Consider the following 17,983-nt stretch of genomic DNA (forward strand, 5'->3'; position numbering starts at 1 on the left):
GCTTTAAGGGTGATGGTTAAGCTGTGGTAGAGATGCTGGCTAGGCTGGTGTGAGGGAGATATGAAAGCAGCTATGGGGGTGGCAGCTGGGCTGCACTGGAGGAGACGGTTGAGGCCATTGCAGGGGTGTAGCCAGGCAGCCACGGAGCTGGTGGCGGAGCTAGTGCGGGGGGTGACAGTGAGGGGACCTCGGAGCAGCTAAGGGGGCTTCTAGGGCGGGCAGCCCCCGAGCGGGCCCTGGGCCCCCACCTACCCCACGGGGCAGCCCCCGCCACCACCTGCCCCACGGCCCCGCCCCGCCCGGCCCTCCCTGCCGCCCGCGGGGCTGCCGAGCGGCGGCGGCGGGGGGTGTAGCTGCCGGGGGCGCGCGGGAGGAAGAAGAGGAGGAGGGGGCGGGAGGAGAAAGGAGGCAGCTCTCGGGAGGAGCCTGTCCAGCGTGAGACAGCACATTCAGCCGGCGGCGGCGGCGGTCCTGCCGCAGGAACGGGCGGCACCGCGCACCGCCGCGGCGGCAGCGGCCATTTGGGCTGCGGGGTTCGCTGAGAGCTGCGCGGCAACGGGAGCCGCTCCGCATCACCCGGGCGCCGGCGGAGGTAAGGCACGGCGGGGCCCGGTGGGGGCCGCGTTGCGGCGGCGGTGGTGTGCGGGGCTCCGCTGGCAGCCGGGGAACGCCGGGGTGCCGCCTCCCCTCCGGGTGCCGGGCCGGAGGGCGGCCGCTGCGGGACGCGCTCAGCGCCGGCAGAGGATGGGCGAGGTGGGGCCGGGGCAGCGGGCGGCACCCCGACCCGCCGCACCTGCTCGGGTCCCGGCCCCGGCCCGCGGTGAGAGCGGCCGCCGGGTGACTGCGCTGAGCTTCAGCGCCGCGGAGGTTAACGCAGAGGGAGGAAAAACAAAGTTTTCCGTCTTTAATTTGTTTTTAGCACGGCGTGAGCAACAGAGGGTTTGTTGAAGTCCCCGGCGGTAGTAGATGGAGGATGAGATCTTTTCCAGCTCTAGAGGTGATTGGCAGACAGGGCCAGAGGATGGTGGCATCAGTGAGAGGCCTTTTTTTGCAGGCGGTCAACTATACAGTGTCAAAAGAGTGATTACAGTTACATCTCCTGGAATGCCCCGGGTCAGCAGATAGCCGGAGGCCCCACGGCATCTCCTAGACAAAGCCCCTCTCTCACTGATGGGAGCAAAGTGAGTTTCTGCAGCGATGTCAGTAGCAGAAAGTAAAAAAAAAAAAATCAGCTCTGAATACACATAAAATAAAGCTTATAAGCAGAGTGAGCAGTGCAACCTCCTAATGCAGCAGGTATGAAATGCAAAGAGCTGACGTGAAGTTGGCACGCGGCTCTGGCACTGCGCCTCTGAATTTACCCTGACACGCTGCGTTTTGTTCGCTCCTCGCTTCTGCGGGAGGACGTTGAATTGCCTCTGAAATGACTCGAAGTGTTATGAAGCACTGTGCTGTAAAATCAGTTTCCAAATGGAAATGCGAAGCCCAGCACTGTGCATCTGTCTCCTGGTAGATGGTGTTATCAGAGCCTCTGGGAGGAGTTTCACTGCTGTTGCTACCAATGTGCTTTGGTGAAGTGCCTCGCTCGTTCTCACTGTGTTAATGGGATGAAGTTATGCGTTTTCCTTCCTGATTCAATTACGTTCCTCTTATTACTTTCTTCTCGCTTATGAGGACTTCTCTAGCAGGAGTCTCATGCTTAGAGTGAATTTCGTCCACCCTCACTGTAATTTCCTTATCGTTCTTGGCAAGAATGTCTTTCTTCAGTGCAACTGTGTTCATTCCCTGCCCTGGGGCTGCACCCAGCTCTTTGCCTCTGGGAGAACTCGGTGTCATCATCATTAGCTGCTCCGTGATGTTTTGCTAGAAACATTAATTAGTACTCTATGACAACATGAAGTGTATTGCCCCTTGCGCTCCTCCTTGCCTGTACACAGACTGCTGTGAGCACTGTGGCTTGCTATCCCCTTCCTTGGTATTCAAAGGACTTCTGAAGACCTTGTGTTATAGCACAAGGAAGAGATTGCTTAGATTAACAGGATTTTTTTCTAGCTCTCCACGTCTCTGCCCTACCACAATATACCCTAAACAAGCATTACTTGCAGTCCTTCCTATGTACTGTTCAAGAGAGGAATCTTCCTTCAAGCAGCAGCAGTACGGCATGCCTTGCACATGCAGTGATTACCAAGAGTCTGGTTACTCAAATAGCATTCAAGCAAACGCTTTTCTTGCATCTTGCAGGTTTTACTGATCTGATCTGCCAACTCTTTCTATAGAAGTAAAAGCAGTTTGGTGTGTTTCATTGTGATAGCCTTTCAGTAGTTGATTGGTTGTTAGGTTCTTTTCATTGAAATACGTTTGTTTGTTTTCCAGTCTGTGTTTTTCCAGCTTTGGGTTCCTGTTATGTCATCTCTCTCAGATAAAAGCCTTGGTTGAGCAGGTGTGTTTTGTGTTGGTATTCAAAGCGATGAAGCAAGAACTTAGCTGCTTTGATAGAAGTGATGCAGAGCGCCTTGGCGCAGGTCTCACTACTACAATGTGCTGAGCAATGGGCGGAGAGGGAGAGAGATAAGGGAGCAAAACTGAAAAAAAGATAAGAGCGTAGAGGGAAAGGGTGTATGTGCCACTTCTTGGAGCTTCACCAACTTATAGTGACGACTCAAGTAATTATACTCTATATAATATACTCTAGGACTGCTCAGGCTCATTGACTGATGCTGTGTCTCCAGAGCCTTGTTGAGCTCCTTCAGCACGGTCTGACTAACAGCAGAGGTAGTAATTAGGAATCTTTCAGAGCCTCATGTCAATGCAAGCTTCTCCTTGGAGGTGGTGGTGGGATCTTCACTGTAAGGTTCTCCCTGTATATCCCTGGGCTTTAACTTCTAGAGAAGTTTAAGAGGAGTCCCCATTGAGGTACATGGGTGTATTGGCCTCTGCAAAGGTATGGTCTCACTGTTTTTGCAGCCACAGTTAGCTGTTATTGCCTTAGTGCAGTGCTTATCTGATATTTTCACATTTTCACTAAGAAAAAACAAACCCATAATGACCATAGATTTACTTTGTGTATTAAAAGGGATATTTTCCAGGAAGAGTACTATTAGACTGTGCTAGCAAAGTGCACCTTATGCAGATGTTAGTGAAGCTGTGCTAAGATAAGCCACTGTAGCTTATAGCTCACTGGAGCAACAAAAGTGATACAGGTGAATATATGCTTATATGTCTGTAAGGGAACTTGCTTTCCAGATGAGGGACTGTGTGGTCTTCTGCATGGCTGACCTATATAGGCAGGAAGAAATGGCGATGGAGAAATGACACGGCTTAAAAACAGAAAATTTGGGAAATCTGGGGGAAAAAAAAGTGTCTGCAAATCTGCAAAGACAGCCTGAGGGAGACACCGGCACTGTCTGAGTCTCATATAGACACAATATGTCCCTTTCACTATTTGGTAATTATCCATCTGAAACCACACTAGCTCTTTTTACTCAGACATGACATTGGAAGCTGTTGTTCGCTTGGCCATCTGTGAGCACTCAAAATAAGGCAGTACGCAGCATACATGAGCCTGCTCCTCCAACACTGTTCATTTTAGGTGCCATAAGCTTGCCAACTTTTCTGAGAAATGGCTACTTCCAGGCAGATGGCAGGAGCGTCAGGAAGCTGGAAGCAGACTGATGTGTAGATCTCATAGAGACGAGGCATCTCTCACCATGTTCAGCCCTTCTTGCTTGCTGCTTTGAGGCAGAAGCGTCATGGTGAGTGTGTGGCAGTGCCCCGTAGCAGCAGTAGGCACAGAGCTGGAGGTGTGCTGAGGGCAGAGGATTGGGTCCTATCAGGAGCATCTCTGTGACTACCCTGGGGGTGAGTCTGGCCTCCAGAGTGAGGCCAGGAATCAGCAGTGCACCTTGTTTGAAGGCCATGAGGTACCTCCATGCTCTTACTGAAGTCAACAAGAGTGATTGCACTGACTTAACTGTTTTTGGAAGAGGTCTTGTGTAACTGCTTGTCCCACCTGTATGCAGATGACCATGTTACCCGATGAATGAGCACTGCTCAGATGACTCTTGTGATTCTTGGCTGTTAATCGTAAAGTAAAAGGACACATTAATCTGTTTTCATATTTAACTCACTGCCATGCCTGCAGGTCAGCTTGCCTGATCTGAAGAGTGCGGTATATTGTCTCAAGGTGCAAACATTCCTTATGGACCTGGTTTAGTCCTGTGCTGCATCTTCCGCAGGTGCTGTCTGACTGTCCCTGTGTGGCCCTAGAATAATTAATGAGTAATTCAGCAGAGGGAGAGGGCTCATTTACTGCCGCTGAGCGGAAAACAATTACACAGGCAATCTCTGAAGGATATAGGCTTTCTTTCCATTGATTTCTTCTCCTCTTTGCATTTCTCTGCCCTCTTGCTAATACTGATTCCCTCCTCACTGGTCTTCCCTTCTCTTTTGTCACCTCTCCCTGGGAGAGACCTGGTTTTAGTTCCTCATCCTTTTTTCCTTCCTTCTATGGTGTAATACGAGTAATTCCAAATTCCCACTCCTCAATTATTCGTTTTTCAGTTCAGTCCAGCAGAAAGTCACGGCATGTTTTGTGCCCAAACAACGGGGAGTTATAATACTGGAAAACAGTCACTGTGATTAAATATATAAATAAATGTAAAAGAGGATATATTCATTATCTGTGTATCTCCATATCTTCCAGCCTGTTGTAATGCACAATTGTAATATTTTTCAGGCTGAATTTTACAGCAAAATCTGTCTTCCAAGCTAACGCTATGTTAGTACTGAGAATGACTCGCTGGAGGTCCTAGACCACCTGCTGGGAAAATATGGATCTCTCTTGCTTTAAACTGTTTGGCCCTTCCGCTCTGTATCCATTAGCACAGATCTTAGCTTTTCAAGTGCATAGGAAGTGGTATTAAATTCATACCATTCAAGGCATTTCCTTGTTTCATGTTTTGCACATTAGGCCACCACTGTTAGGATCAGAGTGGTTACCAGGTCACTTGGTAATTGGGGCAAAGACATATCAAACGACTGCTACTGTATATTTTGAGGAAGTTAAAGTATGTAGCAAAATAGAGTCACAATTAAAAGAAACCTGGGCTGCTATCTGGTGTGCCCTTTGTATTTGGTACTGTCCGTACTGCTTTAGAGACTGTTCCATTGACTGAGCACTTAAAAGGGTTTTCTTCTCTGATTCTCACAGTGCAGACAAAGTTGGGGGATTATCTGAACTCATGTGGCTAGCTCCATCACATGTGTTTGCCTTCTCTTGGGATGATACAAGAGAATCACCGTTTTCATTAATCACATTATTCAAAGCTGTATGACATTGTGGTGGTGGTGTTTTTTGGTTGTTTTTTTTTTTTTTTTGTGAATTTGTTTCTCGTTACATTTTGAGCAGTTGCTGAAGCAGAAGGTGTTTTGTATTATAATCCTAAAGGATTTCACATCTCCATTTGCCCCTAAACGAGCTCCTTTTTCTTTGCCCTTTTTTGAGCTCCGAGTACCCATAAAGCTTTGTTACACTCATAGCGGTTTGCTACAGGCTATCAACTTCTGCCTGCCTTCATTGCCTGGGAAAACAAATCACTTCTGGAAAAATCTGTGAGAAGATATTTCATGTTCTACATGAGCGTGGGTGCAAGCTGTGTGGTGCATTAAACAATGAATGGCTTAAAAATCTATAACCTTTTGGAATGAAGTAAGAAATTTGACCTAAATCATACCCCCTAGTGTGCAGTTGGCTATTCATGTACGTAATCTGCTGCACTTGGCACAGCCTGTGAATGTTGTATTCCTGCCTTTCAGTATCTCCATAGTAGTAATGATAATACAAAAAAAAAATTGTGCTGATGGGGTAGGAGGGTATTGTGCTGGAGACAAAAAAAAAAAAAAAAAGAAAAACAGTGATGCCATTCTCTGTTTGTACCGAAAGAGCCTGTGGGAAAACTGTCCCATCATTTCCCACAATATTTTTCTTTTTCACAGAAAGTTGATTAATAGCAAAAAAAAAACCAACACAGGCAAGCCTGGTTTGTCAGCCTGCATGGGCCTCCTCAAATATATTAACAGCACCCCATGCAAATCCAGTACGTTTTATCTGGTAATTATAAAATACTGCTCTTCAGCTCTTTTCTCGTACATCCAAAGTTAAAACTCAAAAGACAGCAGTAGATTATGTTCTCTGGAAGGGGCTAAGATTAAAAAAAAAAAAAAGTTTTTGCAGCTTTAATGTTAATGTTTCCCACACCTCCCACAGCAGCCCTTTATGTATAAGGCTGTTTGTTTTTTTGCTTGCATTGTATCGATTAGTCAGAGGACACGGAAGTAAAAACTATCAGGCAGTCACTGTGAAATATGAATCTTCTCAAACAAAGTTGCAGTATAGTTTAATACTAGGATTAGTCATTACAGGTATTGACTTTGAAGTCGTCACCACTTGTGTCTAAGTCCAGGCATGGCAACCAGGCTGATTGTGACTGCCCTGCACACCAGCAGTAGTCCTGTATTTTGAAAGCCACTAGTAAAACTTGACGTATTTTCCAAAAGTATCTACAGCACTGAGCTACTGAATTCTTCCTTTGAAGATAACTGCTGGCAACTGGTGCATGGGAGAGAAGAGCTCATTTGCAACCAGCCTTGCCTTGGTAGGAAGCTTGGATTTAAGTGCAGGCATACAGCACCTTGAACCTGGGATGTGCACCTGAGTTCCTCAAATTCAGAGTTGTTATGGTGCCTGAGCACCAGGTAAATCAAGACTGACAAAATGGTGAAGAAACACACTACAATCCTCAAAATCTCTGTTTAGATGTCAGCTAGCTCTAGAAGTAGATTAAGTCTCTAATAACACCTTAGAGTTCATCTTCTGGATATGTTCTTACCCTTGAAACCCCAGACTCTACAGCCTGAGAATCTGCTGTCTTCCTCATTATTTCTCATTATCTGCCTGATGTCTTTTGCATTTCTTGAGCCCACTTATCAGACTGTGCTCCATGTGGAACTCCAGCCCCTGGCATATGCTCCTCTTTCAGTACGCCCTGGTTTTAGAGAGATACACCTAAAGGAGTGTAAAGGAGTCTCAGGTAATTTTTACTTTTGCTTAAAAAGGTTGTTCCCTACATCTGTGCTCTAATTTGTAAGCTGTATGCCTTCTGCAGAAGGTGCCCTCCCAGTATTACCCTGAAGCTGCTCCGTATAAACGTTCTTTGGACCTAACAACACCTGTGGGGAAAAAAGAGAAGTGAATGTTCACTTCCTTGCATCAAGTGCCCCGCAAGAGAAGTCTTGGCCTTCATGTACTAAATACAGTGTTGTACTTTAAACAGTCATTGGGTATAATATAAACTAACCCTGAAACAAAGGCTAGAACCCAGGGGCCTCAGTTAGGGACTAATATTCACTCTCTTGTATCTGCTGCTTCTGCTGAAAATAAACTGCTGGAAAGTATCTTCAGTGGCTGAGAAAGCACTCTCCATACCTCTAGTCTTTCTCATCTGTTGGCCTACAGATGCCCTAGAGAGGTGGCTTTTGGTCTTCTCAAGGAAAGCAAACAAATAAGCAAAAAAAGATGAATTCTCCTGAAAATAAACGTTTCCTGCTGTTGTGTGGCTTGCTTCAGTCGGTGGGAAGATACATTAAAGACTCTTTCTTGTCAATGTTTTCTAAAGCAGAGGGGTGATCTTTCTCACCTTCGTGAAAGGAGAAGCTTCTGTCTTCTATTGGGAAGGGTTTGTGTACTGTGCATGCTGAGTGTAGGCAGCTGTCCTCTGGCAGGGCTGAGTAATGAGGCATGGAGTGTCCAACCAGCTTCATGCTGCCAGGGTAGCTTGCTCATCGAGATGACTTCTCAGTCCAGGCCATCTGTAAGAAGCTGGGGTGAAGAAGGGATCTTTATAGGATCAGACGCCCTAAAATGGCCTTGCTGAGCATTGTAGTAACAAGCCTTTGAGAGGCTTTAGCCCCTTGGCCTTAATTTGCCTTAGTTCTTCCTAGGTAAAATTGGAATGACTCATTCTTCCTCCACTACATTCGTTGAATTAAAACTTCCTCAGGACTGGAAGAGTCTCTTCCTATTTGTCTCTGGCACTGAGCAAAGTACACCCTTCAACTTGGCCAAATCTTTTTAAGCACTCCAATTGTAGTGAATATCACAAAATAATATTTCTCTGATTTAACATCACATTGTATATTCTCTGGGTCAAAAGTATTAAAACTCATTGACCATTTTCAGCTCTGAACCTTCAGTCTCAAAGTTTTTCTTATTGTCAGTGACCTCAGAGAGGGTCTAAGTCTTCCCAATGCTGGACTTGGTTGTCTTTGCAGTTCTTATATGTCTTTTGAAATATGCCGTTATATATCTGCATTTATAATCTTCTCTTTTTATCCTAGCCTATCATTTTCCCATGTATCAACTAGCTCTGGTCATTCACGTTGCTTTGTTACTATAGTTGGAGAAGCAACACTGGCAAGTACATGAGGAGTGGAATGTTGTTCCTTCCACTTTGCATCCCTAGAAATGATGAGAAGTCATATGAACTAGACTGCATATTTTTTACAGTCAGAGCTATTTCCTAAATCTAAATCTTTCTAAAGATTTAGGTGTATTGCTTTCAGAGATTAAATTGGTGCATAGTATTTTAGCCTAATTATATACTCACAAACATCACCTGCAAAGCAAAGTGTTTTAAGAAAATGTTGATACCTGGGTAAGCTTTCCAGAAAACCTGCATGTCAGCAGCATCCCTTCATCTTTGATACCTGTCTGGCCGTTGTCATAACGGGGTCCAGGAGCAGAGACTAGAGTGTGTATTTTTCATGTCTGGGTAAATGGCTGTAAGTATCAGGTTGCTGGACATAAACCACTGGGATTATTTCAGGAGGAAGGCAGAAATGTCAGAGAGGTCACTTTTATTTCCATTTCTTGTTTCTGTTTTACTTCCATTGCCCAGTAAGGAATGGAAGTATGTGTTTTAATATCTGAAATGTTTGCTGGAAGGAGAAAATGAATCATCATTCCACTCCATGAGAGACTAACAGACTTCGTGAAGTGCAGCTCTACATTAGGTGTTGCTTATGCTCCTGGGAGGCGCTTTGGTACTGTTATGATGAAGATCTGTGTAGGACCAAATATTCTATAGAGGTTGTGATGAAGTGGAGATGTATTAGCAGCCAATATCATTGAAATATGAGCGTTATATAAAAAGACACGTACAAAATTAATTGAAATTACTAACACGAAATGTGGGGCTCTTTTTCTTTTAAATCTAGAAAGCGATGTTGAGCTTGTGGATGAGATTTTGTCATCTCTCTCATACATCTCTAGAATCATATCAATTTATTGCTTGCATTTGGTTTTCTTTGAATGTCAAGAAACTGCTTGAAGCATCTTGCCAAGTCTTCCAGTTTCTTTCTGAAGTTATCTGGGAAATTCCAAAAGATAGCTTAGAACAGTTAACAGACAACCAAATGGGAAAAGATTATAGAAGCTGATAGAGGGGAAAATGACCAAAAATTCCCCAAAATCTTGTATTTCACAAGATCAGAATGTTGTCAGGCATACAGCTGATGGTTTTATTAAAAAACTTCACTCTTCGTAACTAGGGCTCTATTGCTGAGTTGGATCTTGGGAGGTTCAAATCAGTATAGGTTGGATTATTGAAGGTTGTTTTCCAGCGCACCTGAGATTGTTGTGACTGTGCTCTTAATGTTTATTCATGGAATATATAAGGTTTTTAAAGACTTGTTTTACAGTCTAGTTTTCTTAGAGGTAGTACATCCGGTGACTTCGGTGGTACTCAATGTAAAGGGAGGATATTTTATGGGAGCTATGAAGCAACTTTGTTACCTCTTAGTATGTAGTCCTAACAGTGACCTGTTAGTATGTGGGATTCTTTACAATTCTAGCTGGAAAGCTGTGTGTTTCTTACCTCCAGCCTACTACTTCTCTTCAACCTTGATGACTCTTCCATAGAACTGTTCTTGTTGGAATTGAAAAGGTCCTGGTAAATTTAAGATGATGAGGAGGCATGAGAGAAGGAGGTGATGAGCAGGTGATGTTTCATTGCCACTAAGGCCTGTGCCTGAATAATAGGCAATAGAAGAGCTTTGTTTATATGCTGCTGTGTAGGGACCCCATAATTCTGCTGTAACTGAGTTCGTTTTGAAGAAGGGCCATTGTGGAAGAACAGGAGCGAGAAGATTAAATGGTAATAGATTATAAGGGAACTGTAATTAAGCAGCTGTGAGCACATATCTTATACTCTGTCAGCAATGAAATAAATAGGCTGGAGATACACTGACCTGTTGCATAGCAACCAGGAGGAAGCACAGTACCAAAGCTCTGGATGCTGTGATTGCAAACCTTCACAGAACAAAGTACAAGACCTTTGCCCACCTGCTAGAAACCTGTGGAAAAGCTGAAGGATAAGAATGGTACATTCCCTGAAATCTAATGCTTAACAGCCACTTTTATTTATGGATAAATACACAGATGTGCTAAAAGCCTGTAGTGTTTTTCCTCAAGGTTATGTAGGAAAAAAAATCTCCAATTTTACTTAGAGTTTCTCTGCATTCATCATATAGGAGACTTCTAAACATGCTGCAAGCGCTGAGATTTTGCATCTGCAAATATTTGCCCATTGTTGTGATCTCATAAACACTGCTATGTCTATCTAACAAAAATATTTGGGTTATGTGGCTGATGTCAAGTACAAATTATAATGCATGGTGAAATAGGTGCTCTTGTATTTACTTAAAAACTGCTGTCAGGAAAATATTATAGCCCCTCTTGCCCGTTTGAAGCATGTTTCAAACATTATTTTCAAACAAATATCATTGATTAGAATGCATTTATGCTAGAGTAGCAGCTCCCTCTGGTTTCTTGCAGACCAAAGAAGTTGATCTGCTTTGTACAATTTCGTAGTTTGAATACATATTTTCTACTTGTAAAAGTAGTATGTAGATCCCATGGGAATGTTTTCTACTGTAAAAATGTATAATACTCATAACTGTAGGAAATGTGTTTGTTTGTACAGAAGAGATATGAATGTGGTCCATGCAGGGTAGAAATGAGTAATTTCTTCCAGTAGAAAACTCCATTTGTAATAGTTTCAATAGCAACAGTACTCCTACTCTGCAAAGCTGTTCTTTAAAACCAAAAATAACTGAGTAATACATCTTACTGTGCAACATACTTTATCTTTCATTTGATAGATATTTTGCAGTTTCGAACTCAAGAGTACCTGGCTTTTTATTAAGGCATTTAAATGTGAAGCATCTACAGGTATCACACCTTGCTTGTTTCTTTTAGAAAAGTGTGTTAACCAATCAATTATGATTAGTTGTATGTGCTGACTCTTGCCATATGTAACAGTGTTTGACGAACCTCTTTGATAATCAGAATGGAGATACTCACAAAGAGAAAAGACTTTGAGACTCATGAAACGGTGAATATAGTTCCGCAGTGCAGTCTGCTGAATGAACAGCGTGTAAAAATCCCTTAAGTGCCAAAAAGCAATAAAGTCTGTAGGCTTTTTCATCTCCTGCTAGCTTGGGAAACTGAAGTTTCTTTTCAGATGAGCTTGGCAGTGGCATACAGATGAGCTGCACTAGGAAAAAGGTACAGGCATCCAGAGAAGGGAGATGTAATACTTGTTTTCTTTTTCTGCTGATAAAACTTTTCGCTGTCATCATCTTTGACTTTGTTTTCTTTCTATTCATTGTGTACTCTGTGCTTATTTGTTCTTATATTTGGTCCAAACTGCAGACCGAGTATAGCTGACAAGTCCATGAGTTTGTTCCTCTGTAGCTCTGTGGATTTACTCTTGCAAGTATCCATGTGTTAGCTCTGCAGTTATGGTAAACCTCTTCAGATCCTGTGGCTGTTCTTGCTGTTAAGTGTTCATAGAAACAGTTCATAAAACATACCTATTCAAATACTATGATTAAAGATCATTAATAAAAACCCCGTTGTTTGCTGTAGAACTGTAATGGCTACTGGCTTGTACCTGTGCAAGACTTTACATGGCTTTTGGTGAGCTCAAGTGTAGAACACTGTTATTTGCACCTTCCATGTTTACGTGCTTACTGCTGTCACAGAGGAAATAGTCATGAGATGTTACTACCTGTGTGAGAAGTGGATGGAGTCATTCTGTGTACGTTCTGTATAGCAGAGAAGTTTACACAAACACCATTATTATTTAAGATTAATGTAATAGGCCTTCCAAACCACTTATTTCATGTATGACAGGGTAGCAAGAACTGCTGGGAGGATAGAAGGGACAAGATTCTTCTCAACCACTTTGAGACATTTACAATGGACATTTCCAGAGCTTAACTACTAACCAAGGGTTCTTTATCACCACTGGGGGAAAATGGTGGCTTTGGGGCCTCATTTAGATATCTGCTTTAGGCAAAGCAGAATTGTATTCTAGGATGCCTGGTTTCTGCTTTTCATCCCTGCACTGATATCTCTGGATATCTATATCTAAGGATATCTCTGTATCTACGCTGTGGCCATGCAGATATAGCAAGAGGAGTACAGTGGATGGTGAAAGCCAAGAATGCTGTTCTTAAAGCCTCGGCATTGCATTTGCATGTGCCTGGGTGCTGTCCTGATGAGGGATCAGGTGGCCCTGCCATATGTAAGTGGAATTGCCTTTATTTCCACGCCGGAGAGAAGACTCTGGGGCATACATGATGCGTGCAGGGAAAATAGGTATTTTGAAACACAACAGTCAAGTTTCATTAAAAATCATACCAGGAGGAGCAGACTGCTTTATTCAGTGACTCAAAGAAAGGATAATTCCCTTTTGGGTGCAGGAAGCGCAGGCTAGTGCTCTGTACAAGGCAGCTCACATCCAGCCACAAATGTGTCTCAGCACTTGGGCTGTAAGCTGGTCTGGACTGGTAAGACTCTGCTTTAGGAACTGTGTCACTTGATAGTTACCTGGCCCACGTAAAATAAAACTGGATCTAAGATTATGTGCTTCCCTCAAGGAGGGGAGCCCTGGGCTGCTGCATTTCTGTGAGAACTATTTCTACAGTTAATGCAGTGCTCGGAGTGTTCGATCCTGTGTTCCTTCTCAGATGGATGGTTTAATGGCTTTGCTACAAAATGTGCTCCTTACTGCTTCCGTCTGACCAGCTGGGGAAGCTGAGGTCATCCATAAGCCTTGGGCTGTGGTTTTGCACCACAGAGAACATGAAAAGCAAATCCTTTCTTACTGCTTGCCTTTATCTCTCTTCCCGTGGCATGCCTTTTGGCACACAGAATGACAATTATTAGGAATTTATTCCTAGTAATGAATGCAGAGTGCTAACTCTGTAGTTGATGCCAAACAGAGTAACGAGTGCATCAGCATGCTGCCTCCATGCGAACTGCTGCCTTGCTGACATCTGAGAAAGGTGGTTCCATACGCGTGGTGCTCCATTTGTGCTGAAACTGTACATGGCAAATTTGGAGGTTGATAAGCTGCTTGGGGCGGCTAAGGAATGACTGCAGGCAGGAAGAAAGAAACTTGAGATGAATTTCTTTCTATAACTCAAAACTGGCAGCGTTCTTTGAAAGAAATTCAATACCTCATCTTTGTTGTATGTAAGCTCTGTTTTGTTAAAAATAGGGCAAAATTATAATAGAATTTGATCGCCCTGACTGGAGCACTGCAAAGAAGGGGCCAGGCACTAAGTAGCTGATGCCGAAATCAGGGGAAAAGCTAGCTTCCCTGACATTAGGGCAATGAATTTTTAAAAGCTATTCATTGATATCTGACAAACAGCTTGAAAGGGATGCCAAACCCTCCGGGTCTCTGTTAGGAGCTTTAAAATACATTTGCATAATTTCTGCATAGAAACAGGATTTCATTCTCTTTTGCTAAACCGCAGAACTAAAAGGATGCAAAAACTCTATCTGGTCCGAAGGGCTCGGAGGGGAAACTTCATAATCAGAATTCAAATGTGCACAACAGATTAGGAAAATGACTTCAAATGGGATTTCAGCCATATCCAGGAGGCACCCACAAATCCTGAGCAGGCTGCCAGGCAAAATACTGCTCAGTTTCTTCTCCTGGATTTCTCACCTGAAAAATAGCTTGCTGGTGTCAAGTGACCAGATTACAGTTGGTGAAGGTTCTGCTGCTTAGTTTTATCCATATCAAATACAAGTTTTCTGAGAATTTTGATCTCTCTTTCTCAGATTCAAAACAGTGTCTGAAATATCACTGTGAATAGAATCAGTGGTAGAGGAATAAAAAAAATGGTGGTCCTCTATGTACAGCTAGTGCATCCAGTATGCATACAGCTAGAGCACTCCATGGTCCAGCTTGTTGGTGCTTTGATGCTCATCTTGGCTGTGCCATTTAGCGTGTTGTAGGTTGAACCTAGAAGGCCCTGGGCTGGGAAAGGAAAGCAGGCTCCTTGTGGGAATGTGCAGCAAGCTGCAGTGGGTGTAGAACCTGTGGTGGCCCCTGGTTAGATGGATGCAGCTCTTGCTGATAGGCTTCAGTTGAGTGTTGGACTGCGGAGTGGTGTGTTCTGCACACAGCTACCCCTTTGGCATCCCTCACGCTGCTCTTATGCCTGCTGTTTGCATTCAATGTTTTCCTCACTCCACACTTCATCCTTCTTTTTTTTCGTTAGAGGAAAATACTTGTGAAGATAACAAATCATTTGGGGGCCAAGACTGCACTTAAAATGCAGGTGGTAGTTTGTTGGCAGCGTCCTCCATCTCACGGGCTAATTATGCTTTTATCATTTGAAGAGAAGGAAGCTTATGGCTGCAGAGCAATTGATGACGAGTGAAAGTCCCACGTCATTTTTACCATATGGATTTACTTTCTGGTTGTCAACCCACCCAGGCAGTAATGCGGATGGAGTTCTCATTAGTATTAATGGAGAGCTGCCATTTAATTTCCCACGTGTTGAGCAAGCAATAGACTTCCATTGCATATATGTGATGTTGCCATCGACCTGATTGATTTTGAGTTGCAGTGGTGGATGTGGTCAGGGGTGGAGTTAACTCTTTCCATGAACGCCTGTATTAGTCAGGACTGTCTTTGAAGTAAGTGCTAAGAAGAAAATCAGTGTTGATACAGTTAGATGACAGCCTGCAATGATTATGATATTAGAGAACAGTTACATTATCTGTGACTCAGACTGTGAATTTTTGCAGCACTGGTGAGGTTCAAGTACTGTAGTAAAGGATTGGTATTGTATGTATCCCGTTGCTTCAAAGGGGCTGATGGCCAGTGCCTGGCTGTGCCATGGGATAGGAGGGGGTGCTGGGATGGAGGCTGCTCAAGGCTTGTGCAGAAGCAAAACTACCAGGTTTCCAGTTTTTGCCAGTTAAATTCCTAGTTGTCTAAGGTACACTGGGCTTCTTGGGGCAGGGCTCATTCAAGTACATCTCCTTCCTCTACTTATGCATCTGTAACTTACAGTCTGGCAGAGGTGCTGAAGCTGATGAAAGTTGAAGGACATCAGCTTCAGTGCATTAAAAGTATTAAAGCATTATTTTGAACTTTGCTTCACAAAGGCGGTTTTCTAATAAAGACAATTTTGAAATATATTCCATGGTTGGGGATATTCTCATCCAAATTCTTGAGATTTCAAACAAATATCCTGCCTCTTCCAAGGGCAGCAATTATGTAGGAGTATATTTGTAGCAATTTTATATGCATTATTTTTGATATTTGGGTTTTGATAACTGGGTTCTATTTTCAGTAAATAGGGAAAACTCTTAATTCTCTGTTCAACTTGGTTTCCCTATTTTGTTTCCAGCAGAATCAAAATGTCGGACAAAAGTGATTTAAAAGCAGAACTTGAGCGCAAAAAGCAGCGCTTGGCTCAGATAAGAGAAGAAAAGAAACGGAAGGAAGAAGAAAGGAAGAAGAAAGAGGTAAATATGCAGAAGTGCCTTTTAAATAGCTCATTCCTGCAGAAGGGTCTCGCTGAGGTTTTGACATCTCAGTATTGTATACTCCAAGGTAACTGTCATTTGGGATGAGATCTCCAAACCCACATCAATCTAACCTTAAAATCAAAACGCTTATTTTTAGACAAGAAAGTTGGGGTGAGGGAATTGCTTTTAAAACCAACATGCTGTCAGATGACAACAATTTAGACAACATGATGTGTATGTGTGTGTAGAAAGAAAAATTGATTTGCCACAATGCTTTTTGCTGGGCTTTCCTTCAATGGAAAGGGAGTGGAGAGTGCAGAAAGACAGAAAAAGGTCTTAGGTTTTTTCGAGCCATTACAATCTAAATATGTATTTTCTTCTCTGAAGACCAGCTTGATTACTGGCTAAGGTAACAGATTTACAATTATTATTCTCCAGTAAAGTAAAACATAATTGCAATTGCATTTTCATCCTCTGGCATGGGTGCATCTTTCAGTTCTGTTAAAGTTTGATTGACATATTAGTTTATTTGTCCTTGACAATATGCATTAGGTTTTTCATTAAGGGATTTGTACTTCTTTTTATTCATTCACTTAGTGGAACAGAGGTGAGAATTGACAGGGAGTGGATATTCATTTTCATGCAAAGTCAGAGAAGCATTAAGTGATTATGTTTCCTTTCCTTCAGATGTCAACACTTAGTATTGTTTAAAGCACCTGTTATCCTTTACTAATAACTGGTTTCCTTTTAAACTGACACTTTAATATTGTACATGAATTTCACAGAATTACTGTGGAAATGTGATGTGATCCAAGAAATCCATGTTTCAGTTTTGGTTGTCGTTTTTGTCTTTTTTCATCTGAGACATTTTTGTTCAATTACCGGCACACGTCCCAGTGAGGCTCCTAGAGTCACTGTGTGAGTCCTCTGCAAGCAAAACTTTAAATGTGGACATTTTCAGTGTTCAGCACTAGCGTGCTAATGAATTAAAGAGATGGGAGGCAAGCTAGTGGCCAGAGGAAGCTACTGAGTTCTTTTCTTTGTCTCCTGCCTGATTTTATATCTTGTGGAGATCCTGTTGTGGTTGGAACGTTCCATTGGCCCCAGTAGCCAACTCCACCTTCTGAGTCTAACCTGTGTTAGACTCCAGCTACTGAGTCTAACCTGAGTCTTGGAGCTGTGGAAGCTCCAAGAAGTTTCCTGCACAGGTCCCTTCCATCCAGTACCATTCAGTGATTCTGTGAAGGTGTAGTTGTCGAAGCAAAGAGGAAGGAATCTGGTGGGCTGTTAAGTTTGGCTGTCGGTGTCTGGGGCTGCCAAAATACTGTTTTAGATGTTAGTCCTCTTCTTTGCTCCTATTTGATGCTGAAGTTCAAAGACCTAATGAATGAAATTCTTAGGACCTAATGTAGGCCCTCAGTCTACATCACCAAAGTCTAATGGAATTTTATTTCTTGACCCCTGAGGAAGTAGGAATGGGGTCATTTTTAATCGGGGTCATGATATCTGTTATTCTGTGGTCGGTGTCTGTGTTAGTTGAATAAGTCAGCACACTGGCATTTTCAGTCTGGCAGGTTGTGGTGTGTGGAGTCACAAAAATGCTTTGGCTTCCATTTTTCTACAGAATAGAATCTGAATAGCATCTGATATGTGAGAGGCAAAAGGTGTCCATCAGTGTTCCGTAAAAAATACTTGCAAAGATCAGTTTTCTCATGTAGTCAGGGGAAAGTATTGTAACTAATACATATAACAGTATAAATTAGCTACCTAAACATCCTAAGTGAATTTTGAAGTTTTCCTAATCAATGGTGAATGTAAATATTCTTTGCACACTTAATTGCTAGATCTGATCATATGCGGATGAATTTTTATCTTTTTTAATTGAGGCTGATCTACAGCAAAAGAAGGAGCCAGCTCAAGAAGATTCTGACCTAGACCGCAAGAGAAGAGAGACAGAAGCTTTGTTGCAGAGCATTGGCATATCCCCAGAACCACCTCTAGGTATTTAAGAGGAACATACTGTAAAGCATTCAACTCTGCCACAATGAATGCATTCTTTCTATTAAAGCATGCTTTGCTTTT

At 43.0% G+C, this 17,983-nt stretch overlaps 1 protein-coding gene across 12 annotated transcripts in view; it reads left to right on the plus strand.

Moving 5' to 3' along the window:
• The first annotated feature begins 445 nt into the window (after window positions 1–445).
• The window catches only part of DYNC1I1 (dynein cytoplasmic 1 intermediate chain 1), a 181,425-nt gene continuing 163,887 nt past the window's right edge, over window positions 446–17,983 (plus strand). For 6 of the 12 annotated variants that reach the window (XM_015281907.4, XM_015281909.4, XM_015281913.4 and 3 more), the window contains exons 1-3: window positions 446–592; window positions 15,781–15,898; window positions 17,788–17,902. In XM_015281907.4, the coding sequence (XP_015137393.1) occupies window positions 15,791–15,898; window positions 17,788–17,902 (223 nt within the window). In that variant the 5' untranslated portion in view covers window positions 446–592; window positions 15,781–15,790. The remainder of the gene's footprint in view (window positions 593–15,780; window positions 15,899–17,787; window positions 17,903–17,983) is intronic. The other 6 variants (XM_015281908.3, XM_025148447.3, XM_040694730.2 and 3 more) reach the window with 1 other exon arrangement.

The sequence above is a fragment of the Gallus gallus genome, chromosome 2, assembly GCF_016699485.2.
Source record: "Gallus gallus isolate bGalGal1 chromosome 2, bGalGal1.mat.broiler.GRCg7b, whole genome shotgun sequence".
Classification (NCBI taxonomy): domain Eukaryota; kingdom Metazoa; phylum Chordata; class Aves; order Galliformes; family Phasianidae; genus Gallus; species Gallus gallus.